The 12,554-nt window shown below is 35.5% G+C and overlaps 2 protein-coding genes across 2 annotated transcripts in view; both read right to left on the bottom strand.

Annotated features, from left to right (window-relative positions):
- Nucleotides 1-106: 106 nt before the first annotated feature.
- Nucleotides 107-12,554, bottom strand: part of LOC135586277 (probable LRR receptor-like serine/threonine-protein kinase At4g29180) — a 92,006-nt gene continuing 79,558 nt past the window's right edge. The window contains exons 3-7 of the mRNA XM_065179282.1: nucleotides 4,979-5,406; nucleotides 3,727-4,229; nucleotides 2,423-2,558; nucleotides 1,289-2,334; nucleotides 107-280 (exon numbers count right to left, since the gene is read on the bottom strand). Of these exons, the coding sequence (XP_065035354.1) occupies nucleotides 2,509-2,558; nucleotides 3,727-4,229; nucleotides 4,979-5,406 (981 nt within the window). The 3' untranslated portion in view covers nucleotides 107-280; nucleotides 1,289-2,334; nucleotides 2,423-2,508. The remainder of the gene's footprint in view (nucleotides 281-1,288; nucleotides 2,335-2,422; nucleotides 2,559-3,726; nucleotides 4,230-4,978; nucleotides 5,407-12,554) is intronic.
- On the bottom strand, nucleotides 6,750-11,860 carry LOC135671106 (receptor-like protein EIX2). The gene is made up of 2 exons (XM_065179050.1): nucleotides 8,530-11,860; nucleotides 6,750-7,083 (listed from the first exon to the last, which is right to left on the bottom strand). Exon 1 carries the CDS (start codon nucleotides 11,289-11,291, stop codon nucleotides 8,601-8,603), a length of 2,691 nt encoding a protein of 896 aa, XP_065035122.1. The 5' UTR covers nucleotides 11,292-11,860; the 3' UTR covers nucleotides 6,750-7,083; nucleotides 8,530-8,600.

The following is a 12,554-nucleotide window of genomic DNA, read 5'->3' as shown; positions in this document are numbered from 1 at the left end:
TCATATAGATTGCATACCTCGGCTTGAAACTCTTTCAGCCCATGTGATCTAGAGCCAGAATTTGTAGACATGGACTCCTCAGATGATGTCCCTTTGACCATCCGATGTGAGTGCAAAAGTTTTACTGCAGCTTCAGTGCCATCATGCAATCGACCATGGTAAACATTCCCAAACCCCCCCTTTTCAAGTACAAGATCAAAATTGTTGGTGATGGCCTTCGATTCATCATATGTAAATCTACGGGTTTCGGGTATAGCAAGCGTGTCTTGAATTGGCGGTGCTATTATTTCATTAAAAGAAACAAAAAAGAGTTCTGTTAACACTGCTTCTCATTGTAATGAAGGTGAAGTTGCTAGTACAGAATTCCAAAACATGCATCCGCAAGTCACTTGTAACCTCCAGAGAGAAATTTCATGAGCTATGATTCATAATAACTCATATACCTACTAATGATCACTTTCCATTGTCTGTATGTTAAATATGTCCAGGATCATGTAATTAATTTAGAAAAGTTGTGTAGATAATTCTAAAACAGACTCTATAATAATGAGCGTAAAGAACATTGATGAGCCTAAAACATACTTTACAAATACAAAGGTGAAAAAGTTAGCCAAAAATTAACTGACTTAATTTTAGGCAATCACACTTATATACAAGGTTTGTCAAGCTTTGGTAGAATGATAGATAATAAATTATTATTTATCAACCCACTAGTTGTTTATAAGTTTGTATTACACATGGCTTAAAAATTGACTCATTTAATCTTGATCTATTTGATAAAGAACTTAGCTTTATCAAAATTTTAATCTCAGGCAGAATTTAGACAAGACTAGAATTGAAAAAGATCAGCATAATTACACCCCAAATCAGAGTTGGGAATGTTCATCATAATGAATGGTCTTATGGAATAGAAACTTCCCTTGAAGTAGTGTGTGGTATCAACCGTAAGCTTACATCTGTTTTAGCTGTTCGCTCCAACTAAACCATAAAAATATTTAGATAAAGATGTTGTTTGGATGCTAACATCTACGGCAGATACAGTAACCAAGCTAGAAATCCTTGCTTTACGAGTCTCACTTTTGTTACCCTAGATAAAAGAAAAAAAAAATCTTTTCAGCAATAAAAGAAGTTACTTTTCTCTATGATATCAGAGAAGACATGTCCTGATATTATTTATACAGGTAAGAGTTCTATCTCACTTCTAACATTGCCTTTCGTTGAAGAAGAAAAGGACATTATACAACATAATTGTATGTTTATAAGCTATTACTTGCTTAAAACCACTTACATAATTTTGTTGTAGATTTTTTTCTCCTCAAGAAGAATAAAAGCAATGATAGGAGCAGCAGTATAATCAGCGCTGGGACGACAGAGATCAGCACAATGGTGACTGTAGCAAGCTTCCTTCCTTCGCTGCCAATTTGACATGTACTATGACAGAGACATATATCCGGATTGTTGTCCACTCTTTGCAGAACATAAAGTTCATAAGATATTAGTATTAGGTAGAAGGAATTGTGGGAAGATTTGGGATGTTAGACTACAGCACAAACCTCAACTCAAGCAATCCTTTTGATTGTCCATCACAGAAAGAAGCTGGAATAGGCCTATTGAGTCGGTTATTTGACAAAATTCTGCAAAAAGTTTGATATTGCTCATCCATTAGCATATAATATGTGGAGAAAGAAGGCCTGAAGCATGCGCATGACAAAGTCGAAGTTTACGATATTGAAAAAGCATGCACCAAGTGAATTGTGTAAGAGAGAAAAATCTCTTCTTACAGCACAGTGAGTGATGTCAATTCTTCTAAAGAGGGCGGTATTGGGCCTCTTAAATCATTGTTTGACAAGTCCCTGAGACAAAATACATGGATTACATTAGTTATTGATATGTTTTCATAAGAAATTTCATTAAAAAAAAAAGTAGCTACATGTTGATCTCTATAACTTTGGTCCTTTGAAACCAGATTGCATGAGTAAAGCCATATTAGTTCAGTTTGGATGTTATAGGATGTGGTTAAAGAAAACCCCAAGCTAATGCTTTGGGTTGTAAACTGGTCCATCTGCATTCCTGATTTTGGCAACTAACATGAAAAAACAAAAGCCTTTTGGTTATGGAGTTAGAAAAAGGAGATTAGAAATGAATAAAATACACAGGTAAAAGGGTAACAAGTCAATTTCATGCAACATCTACAAATTGTTCTCAAGTTGTCTGCATGATGTTGCTAGCCAGCAGCCTCTGACGATAAATTTAGAAACTTACAAATAGTTAAGGGCCTTCAGATTAGCCAAAGCATTTGGTACAGCACCATTCAACCCATGATAAGAGAGGTTTCTGCAAAAGAAAATAAAGTAGAAATCATTACATCAGAATCAGTGCTTTTTATTGATGTCTTTTAAAACAACCAAATCTTGGAGCTTACAATGAGGTGACTCTTGGGGTACCAGAGCTTGAGTAGGTGCAATTTACTCCACTCCAAATGAATTGCTGTGGAGCACAAGGATCACCCTACCATATCTTCACCTGATATAATTTCTTTATCCCCATCATAGCATCAACTGTTAATTTTACAGGTTAAGCCAATGTCTGATATGCTATGCAGAGAGAAATTCTTATTTACTTCGGTAAAGAGATAGCTTCGGTACAGATCAATCATGGTCCACCACACTGAATTCAATCTATTGTGAAAAAAATCCAAGGTTGGCATGTAATTGGATGCATGCCTTATAGATGATTATTGTAGCCCCCTCGAAACAAATTTTAATATTCATTTCGAAATAGTAAATGGGCTCCATGAAGCATTTTGACACAGCTCTGCCCGGAAAAATGTTTCACATGCGTGAGCACACCTACAGCCACACCTTATATGATTTGGTTTAGATGTATGTATGATCTTACCATTGATATTAAAATCCAAATTGTGCTTAACCTAGCTTACGAATAACTATCTTGAAATGATATTTACAGGCACATCAGAACCATTAGATACATCACTTGTTGTACGGTAACCCAGCCATTTTATATATTATCAGTCTCAGTCATTTATATTGTTGTCAATCTAACTTTTGTTTATCATCTCATACACGTCAAATCACCACGAGAAGTAAAAGCGCAGAAGAATATAAATTATGATTTCTGATAATGCATGGTTCAAGTGCTTGGACTCAAAAAAGAATAATTAACATTTTTTCCCGAAAAGTATGCATATCCTCTGAACATAGGACTGACAATTATGCATAATATCTCAAACATTTTATTGCAATAATCAAGTCTTTGGATTTATTGTACACTCCAAGTTGACCTATTGGATCCCTAAGTAAGTTCCCATAGATTGATTATTTTAACAAAAGTGACAGAAAATTTGCTTCATTTTACCAATGCTAAAACAAAATAAAGGAAAGAAACAATATATTCGTCTTCAACTTAATATGTAAACTTCAAATCAGCTAAATAAGCAAACAACTTATTGTATATGTTCAGGTAAGACACCAGTGAAATGGATAATGCACTGCCAATAACATACTACACTTTTTTCCTTCAGAAAACCGATAAAATGGGGGGAAAGCATGAATGGTCACATTGCATGTTAGTCTTCCAAAAGTGTGCAGGTAATTAATAAGAAAAACACAGTTCATCTTGAGGGGGAAAAAAAAGAACAAGCAGATGATACAAGTTATTGACCGGACTAGAGCAATGGATGTCCAAATTAGTGGTGGGATAGCATACCATCGGCTACATCTGTTGCCAAAACCGAAAGATTAATAGGAATGTAAACCTCAGCAGCATTGAGGATGGGGGGAAGGGTGGAACCGGCCACCCTTGTCAGATTAAAATAACCATATAAACCTGGGTACGCTAGCCGATGGACGAAATGGACATGAGTTGCCAGTAGATATGCAGGACTGATGTTATCACTATCGGGTTCCCCATCTGCTCGCACCTGAAAAATTCTACTTCCATTCCCACTTAAATAGTCGAAATCAGCAAAGTGCAAATAGATATAGAATGTTGTTTGAACACTCGAATTGAGGCCATAGCCCAAGGAATATTGCAATGTAAAATTATCTGCAGCAACAGTTGCAGTCCCCATGACCACGCCTGGGACCTCATAAGCATCACCACGAGTGGTCTTGATTCCCAAAGTACTGCTTGTAAATTTCCATGTTTCACAACCAATAATATAACTGTTGCAAGGATCCCATGTCCTATCATATTTATCTTCTGGATACCTGTACAACATGAAATTTGTTAACCAATCTATAATATTAATACAGATATGATTTTGATAGATTCAACCACTTTTCAAGGGCATAATAAAGAGAGATTATGCTAGTCGTGTTTGTTAAGACTCCTCCTTCGCCACACACGACAATGTTAATCATTGTCCTCATCGAGTTTGCTGTCCTCTCCCAAATTGTGGTAATTACCTCCTGGGATCTCCTATTTCTGCTCACTTATCTGCTGTCATCTCCCAAATTGTTCTTCGTGTCTAACTTGTGTAATTAAAGAACCATAATTACGGTATTGTTCATTGTAATTTCGCTTCTATAGATAATTAAACTTGGATCTTAATTGGGTTTGATTTAGTCTAATAGTCTTTTCTAGCGATGAACACTTTTACTGGACATCTGTGGTTAAAATTGAGAGTCAGTTTAATCAAAATTGTAATCGAAGAGCATACAGAGTCAATTACTTCTACAGTGCAAATGAGTCTTTATGTTTGTTACAATTTTTTGAGATAACCACAAACAGATTATAACACTTTGTTCCCTTTATAGAAGATCAAGGCTCCATCCCTTTCCAAATTTTCAGTAGTGATTCGGCCTCAAAAGAACTACCCTAAGCAATGAATAAAGGAAAGGTAGGAGAAAACCCTCGGGTTCAAGAAATCCCCTTTCTCCATGCGAGGCATGAACACTGTACGATCCGTATGGGAGAAGAAATTTCAGCAAGCATGGAATTGAAGGTCTGCGTTTACCTGACGGTGTCGTTGGTGAGGGATCCCAAGTTGTAGCGACTGTAGAAGAGTAGTGCAGCGGATTGATTCGCGTGCTGGTACGCCAGGTGGTTGTCGATATGCCTCAACTCCAGCAAAGATATGAACGGCGTTCCCGAACCAATGTTGGCCAGGCATATCGACAGGGAGTCGGACGGGGCGGCAGTAATAATCTCGGCCCGGTAAAGTGCGAACGCCTTGGTGATGTTGATGCTTCGCCAGAGGTTGACACCGACATAGAGATCGAATAGCAGTGGTGGGGCGACGGAGTCGCTAGAGGCTTGGCCGTCGTAGTTGCCATGAACGATGGAGGCCCTCACGAGATACCTGTCCCCTTCCTTCAACCCGGGCACGGCGTAGCAATTGCGAGTTCCGTCGGGAAAGCTTCGAACGGTGAACCACGGACGCACCTTTGTAGGATCCTCGATGAACCTTTGAGCGATTCTGACGTTTCTACCCGTGTCGATGTATCCTTCATCGACTTCGTACGAATCCTGCACAGATGATTTGGGTTGGATCTTATATTTGTCTATTTTTAATTATACTTTTAATTCTTTTTTTTTTTCAGAATAAAATAGTTATGAAGAACTAAAAAAGATAATTATATATATATATAAAAGCTAATTATATACACATGCAGTAGGACTTTTAATTCTCTTAGATCATTAGTTCTCTAATGGACTTGGCATTTAGTGGAATCCTCCCACTCTTAAACTAATTTAAGAATTAGAAGGTTTTATCAAGTACACCATCGATGTAATTTTATACCGTCTCTATCAAGAGTAGATATGGATTAAGATCATGGTTGGTTATGAACGATTATTTCATGTAGAACAATCAAAATCTAAATTAATAATATGTAATCTAGTAATATATTGTTGAGAGAGAAAAAAAAAAGAGGAGAAAATTGGGAGAGAAAACAAAAAGAGGAGCAGCAGCGTAGGAGACTGAGTATAAGAAGAAAGAACGGAAGAAAAGAGAAGGAATACAGAATAAAAGAATCAAATATATTTGGAAATCTGTGATCATCATCAATAGATTGCAATTCAAATGGAGTCACCATGAGAACGCAACACCAGAGAGAGATCCATGGTGACAAGCAAAAGTACCTGGTTGACCATTCACCAGAATCACTGCTGCCAACCAATATATATATATAGAGAAAGAGAGAGAGAGAGGAGTTGTTGTTACTTGATGTCTAATTCATGACTTTGATATAATGTAGAGAGGTTTGGAGTCAAATAGAGTTTGACATGACTTTATTTTTTTGGTAGAGTCTTTCAATATTTGTTTTACTGAAAAGATTTGATATAGAGTAGATGGATAATTTGGATCAATCTTACCACTAAATTGGAGCAATATTGATGGGTTGAGATGTCATCCTCTTACCACTAAATTGGAGTCATATTGAAAGGGTTTATTTCTTTTATAAATATTATATATATTTTTAGATTTTAAGAGAGAGAAAAAGATGTGAAGAATATATATATATATATATATATATATATATATATATATATATATATATATATATATATATATATATATATATATATATATAGTATCTTAATATTTATTTTGACTAGAAAGACTTGATATAAAGTGGATTGATAACTTGGATCAATAATAGGTTTATTAAAAAAATCTGAACTATCAGATAATAATTCTAAAACGATTAAGAAAGATGAGTATCGCTATGTCATTATCTAAAGTATTTTGAATCCCAACTAATTCAAGGAAGAGAAACTAACAATGAACAAATACCAACAAAAACATTGTTAAAGAACTTCTATTTTCTAACTACTTCAAATATTGCAGCGGTTCCTTTTTTGAGTTCCATCACCTCCAATTACATAACATAGACCTATTAAATCCAAATCTATGCACTTTACACAATACAGAACGAAGACATCCATAATGTCCACATATAACAGCAGCAGCAGCATATTGAGCTCTTAAACACAAATAAAGTTCATCAAAGACATCCCACTAATGAATTATTACATCACAAGTCTCAAGAGTTTGAACCATTAATGATTTAATTTATTGTCTCGATGCATAACCAAATTCAATCTACTCTCAAGCATCTGAAAAATTTTAACAATAAGGATATGAGCAACCACAATTTAGTAAACACCAAAACTCATATACTAGCAAAACTAAGCATAAATGTATTTTAGAAAACTATACATAAATGTTAAACCCTCTTTTATTCTTAAATAAAGAGCAAACATGTTTTCCAAATCATCACTTTTAGCATAACAAGCACATAAGATAACATAATCTTTGAAGACATTTGTATAACAAAAACATAAGTGGATATATTTCATTTTAATGCAAAGATTATCATTCACTAATTATGAATCACGATAAATATAACTAAGCTATCATCCCTTTGTATAACTAAGAATAACTAAGCTATAACCTTATTATATCTCGAATCAAAAACATATTCAACCTCCATGGTATAGGTAAGACATTTATCCCTATATCAAAAACATATTCAACTTATGAGCAATATATAACCCCAATTGGCAAGATGCAAACTAAAACCGACTAATTAAAAAATTAACCATCATTTAAAATAACATATTGACATATCCTTGCAATGCATAATTCCTTATGTATCATTTGAAATATATCCAACAATAAAACATTCGAAAATATAATAATAAAATATTTTAAATAAATATAATATCGACAATCTTATTTTCAAAGCCAATTTCACATTTACATATCACATTACTTCATTATTAACAAATATACATTATTAAATTTGAAAACATGTTATACAAAATCATTGGATACTTACCTAAATCGTAGACTCTTATAATTGATATAGTCATCAACACCCTTCTTCATTTTTTGTAAATTAGTCAAATAATATAAACCAATCGATTCAATAAATAATGATGATATTTTCTTTCTTATCATCATTTTTTTTCTCTAAGATCACAATATATTCAATGATTTTAGATTAATTAATCTATAGTCCTATTTACTCTATGATCGGTAGAAGATGAATAGGAATTCAAAATCATACATATATATATAATCTTCCAAATTTTAAACTTATTCTCTTGATATAAAAATGACATCCTTATTAAATCTCACACCTCTTTTTTTTTTTCCCTTTTCTTCCTCCGTGTCCAATCCACACACTAGTCAAATTATAATGTCTACTCTATCATTTCGAATACAACGTGTTTTTTCCTTTAAATTCAATATAAATATAACATATTTTTAAACTATATCTTCGTATGGAAGACTTGGTTGTATGCTATCTTCCTTTTCTAATATTTCTCTACTTTAAAACTATTAGCCAACTCTTGCATGATGTTATTATAATGAAAGCCTCAAATAGAAGAAGACCATAAGTAACCACATTACATAGAAATACCAGTCTTCAAACACCATAAATAAAGCAGTCCATCTTTTTTTATATCAACGACATAAATTCTTTTTTCATTAATCATAGCCAGCATCTACAAATCTAAAATACCATATAAATAAAAAGTAGAGTAACTACGTACCTTCTCTCCATCTACCATAAAGTCTTGGATCATCCATACTAGAAATTTTAGAATTAAAGTCTAAACAATCATCAAAAGATTAAATACCATTGTACCCAGAACCAATCATACATATCATCAATCATATGGAAATAAGCATGCCTCCATGCGTCTTTGAGGAAGAGAATACCACAAAAGGTCCAAAATCCCATCACATATCCTAGTACCATGCTGATATAGAACCATAGCCACTCGGGATTCTCCTTCTTGTACTCTTGCAAAATATTTTGAGTTGATTTATTGTTAAAACAACTTTTGGAAATTGGTGGTCCACATAAGTCAGCATTGCCCATATAGATGGATGGATCATTGAGTGTTTGGAGTTGATGACCAGATGGTATCATTCCCGAAAGATTATTATACGATAAATTCAAATAGCTCAAGAAATATAAAGCCGATAAACTCTCAGGAATGCTACCAGAAAGATCATTCATCGATAGATCAAGGGATTCTAATGATTTCATTCCTCCTATCTCCCAAGGGATTTTCCCTTGTAAATGATTTATTGACAAATTTAAGTTCTCGAGTCCTGCAAGGTCTCCAATTCCTTTTGGTATCTCTCCGGTTAGTCTATTGTTCGAAAGATCCAAACTTTTCATAAAATTTATGCTGCATTGTAAATAATAAAGATCTTGTCCCTTCGTAAAGATATCTAATCCATCAGAACAAGTATCGTAATATTGTGATGTCGATCTCAAAGCACTTAAATTACCAATGTTGTGAGGTATTGATCCAGAAAAATTATTATTTGCAAGATCCAATATTTGAAGCCTTTTAAATCCAGCAAGTTGCCAAGGAATAACTCCAGAAAACATATTTGAACGTAGACGAAGTACTAGCAGTTGTTGTTGTAAATTTTCTCCCATCCAAAGCGTTATACTTCCGACAAAATTATTTTGAGCCAGATCAAGAAACATTAACTTTGTACAATTTTTCAATGACAAAGGAACCTCACCCGAAAAACTGTTATTTTTCAATTGCAATTGCTGAAGCTCTCTTAAAAATCCGATCGTGTATGGAATTTCACCCGAGAAGTGATTGTTGTCCAATTTCAAGATAGAAAGATTTTGTAATGATTTTCCCAGACAATAAGGGATCTCACCAAGTAATTTGTTGCTCGAAAGGTCAAGGTGTTTGAGATATGTCCATTGACAGATTGTTGAAGATAAGTCACCATCAAGCATGTTATCTGAGAGTGCCATCGGCAATTGCCCTGTAAAGGAATTATTGGAGAGGTATAGAATATCAAGTGTAGACGGTAGCATCGTTGGTAATGGACCTTCAAATCTGTTAAATTCCAAAAATAATCTTTCCAGCTTGGTGAACTTTAAAGAAGATGGCAGCTTCCCTCCTATTTGGTTGTTGGAAAGGTCTAAAAATATGATGGTAGAAGATGAAATATTCCAAACCCAAGCGGGCATTGTCCCTGCAATTTTACAGTCTGCCAAATATAATATTTCCATCTGTGTTTGGAACTGCAACCACTCTGGAAATTGAGGTCCCAACTGACAATCGGTTAAATCTACATAACTGAGTTGGAAAGGGGGGACCCAACTCTGTCCAATGGATATGGTGATGGAGTTGTAAGACAAGTCCAACCCTTGTAATCTGGTAAGATTCTCCAAATGAACTTCTGAAATGACACCTCCAAGAGAATTTCCAGCGAGATTCAATTCGGTGAGATTAGACAACTTACCAACGGAGGAGGAAGGCATGGAACCGTTGAATAAATTATATTGGAGATCCAAAATGATGAGATTCGTCATTTGCTCCAACCAACCGCTCAAATTTCCTGTCAATTGGTTGCCCGGCATATGTAATTCTTTCAGTCCGCCCAAGTCTCCAATTGTATCGGGAATAACGCCATAGAACCCAGAGTAATGGAGATCAAGATGGGTAAGACTAGTAATATTCCCCAACCATTTGGGTAAGGTGGAGTCGAAATGATTATAGGAGAGATCAAGGACGGTAAGAGAGGAGGTGAAGTTGACATGGACAACAGAAGCTGGGATGGTATCGAGACCAACGTAAGACATACTTAACACTTGGAGGGATGGCAGCATGTTCACGGATGAGAACCAATCTGGGACATCGGTTAGGTTCAACTCGCTCAAGTCCAGGTGCTTCAGGGACGTGAGATGGGAGAGCCAGTCGAGGTTGTCGAGGGATGTAAAATCTAAAGCATAGCTTAGATCAAGAACGTAGAGGCTCGAAAGGTTCCCCAGCCGAGCAGGTATTCCTCCCATGAATCGTGTAGAAGATAGATTGAGGTATCTCAGTTTCTTGAAGGAGCCGATGAATTCCGGCATGCGGATCCCGCTGAAATTATTGAAGCTAAGATCCAAGTGCTTCAGATGAGATAAAGCAAGTAATGACGAGTTCATCATCCCCTCCCCGCGTAATGCCCAATCATCTGTAGTATTTGTGTTTCGGAGGTCGAGCATGACGACGTGGCCAGTGGTGGTGTCGCAGGCCACTCCCTTCCATGTGCAACAGTGGTGGCCGGTCCAAGAAGATAGCCGGTTGCGGGTGTCTCCGACACCAGCTTTGAAGTCCAGCAGCGCCTCCCTCTCCATGCTAAAACACCCTCGTGCCACCGCTGCCCCGTGGAGAAGGAGGATGCCCAACAGGCACAACAACAATGACGATAAGAATGATGAGAAAGCCATGGCGCGTAGTTTGATCTCCCTCCCAACCTTCCTACTCCTGGCCGCCACAACCATGCACAACAATAGTGGAGGTGCATGCTACGCTATACCAAATCACAAATTTGTAAGCCAACTGATGAACACAATTTCTTCCATTCCTTGCTCTAACTTTCTCCGCTCCATTACATCATGCATGGAATTAATTGTACCGACTCGCTCTCTAAAGAAGACTTCGACTGAGAGCACACAAGTCACCTTCATATGTGACGAAAGGGGTAAGAGTTGGGATGGACGGAACCAGTGGTTATGATGCAGAGCATCATGTGGATCATGAACGTGAAGCCAAGTATAAATGCATAGAATTGATCGAGACTACACCACTTTGACTCAGAAACAGTTGACTGACCGAAATAACTTTTTTTTATTTTTATTTTTAATTTTTTTATTTTTTTAATTATAAAAAAATAATCAGTATTTCTTTTTTTATTTTTTTTAATTTCTTAATTAAAATTAAATTGCTTCGGTACCTAATTTACTTGGAAAAGTAGACTCTTTGGAGTTTCATTTCTAAATAGAAAATAATTTCCATCGGAGATGATATACCAAATATATTTGGATTGACTCGTGAGATAGTTTTATTCCGTTATTAATTATCTTGATTGCTCTTTTGAAATATATAAATTGGTACCCATTATCCATGATATATAAATTGGGCATGAAATATATATGTGTGGTTGGAATAATAAATTAAACTTTATGATTAGATAGAATTTTGGAAACTGATAGCATCGGTCTCAATCGGTGGGATAAGCACTGTTTGACAGACGAGAGGTGACTTGATTGATGCAGATAAGATGAGTGGTGAGAAGCCTCACATCCCTAAGCTGCATTCCATGGATTCTTTTTCTACACGTCGCTGGCCAAGAAGACTTTGACTTGCGGTAAATTGGAATTTAGATTAGAGATCTAAATAAAAAAAATTAATTTTTTTAGTAAATTAGAATTTATTTCTGTAAATATATCATAAATCTAATATCTTGATGATAGAGATACACACAGGAAAACATTTTGGTGTTCTTAAATTTCTCTTAGTAGATTTAACTAATAAAAGTAATTTTGATACTGATATTTTCAACATAGCATCATGTAACAACGTAAGATAGGATAAAAATGGCAACATCGGTTGCATCCTCTTCCTCTCATCAGACTTGCAAAGACTTTGCAGGTCCAAGTCGTTGCAGCCTGAAATGGACACGTCATGGTCATCAAAGTTCCTTCTTCTCTAGGGCAAAAGCAATAATAATAATAATAATAATAATAATAATAACAATTATAAAA

The sequence above is a fragment of the Musa acuminata genome, unplaced genomic scaffold (assembly GCF_036884655.1).
Source record: "Musa acuminata AAA Group cultivar baxijiao unplaced genomic scaffold, Cavendish_Baxijiao_AAA HiC_scaffold_1138, whole genome shotgun sequence".
Taxonomy (NCBI): domain Eukaryota; kingdom Viridiplantae; phylum Streptophyta; class Magnoliopsida; order Zingiberales; family Musaceae; genus Musa; species Musa acuminata.
The sequence above is the reverse complement of the archived record's forward strand: the minus strand, read 5'-3'. Positions and strand labels throughout refer to the sequence as shown.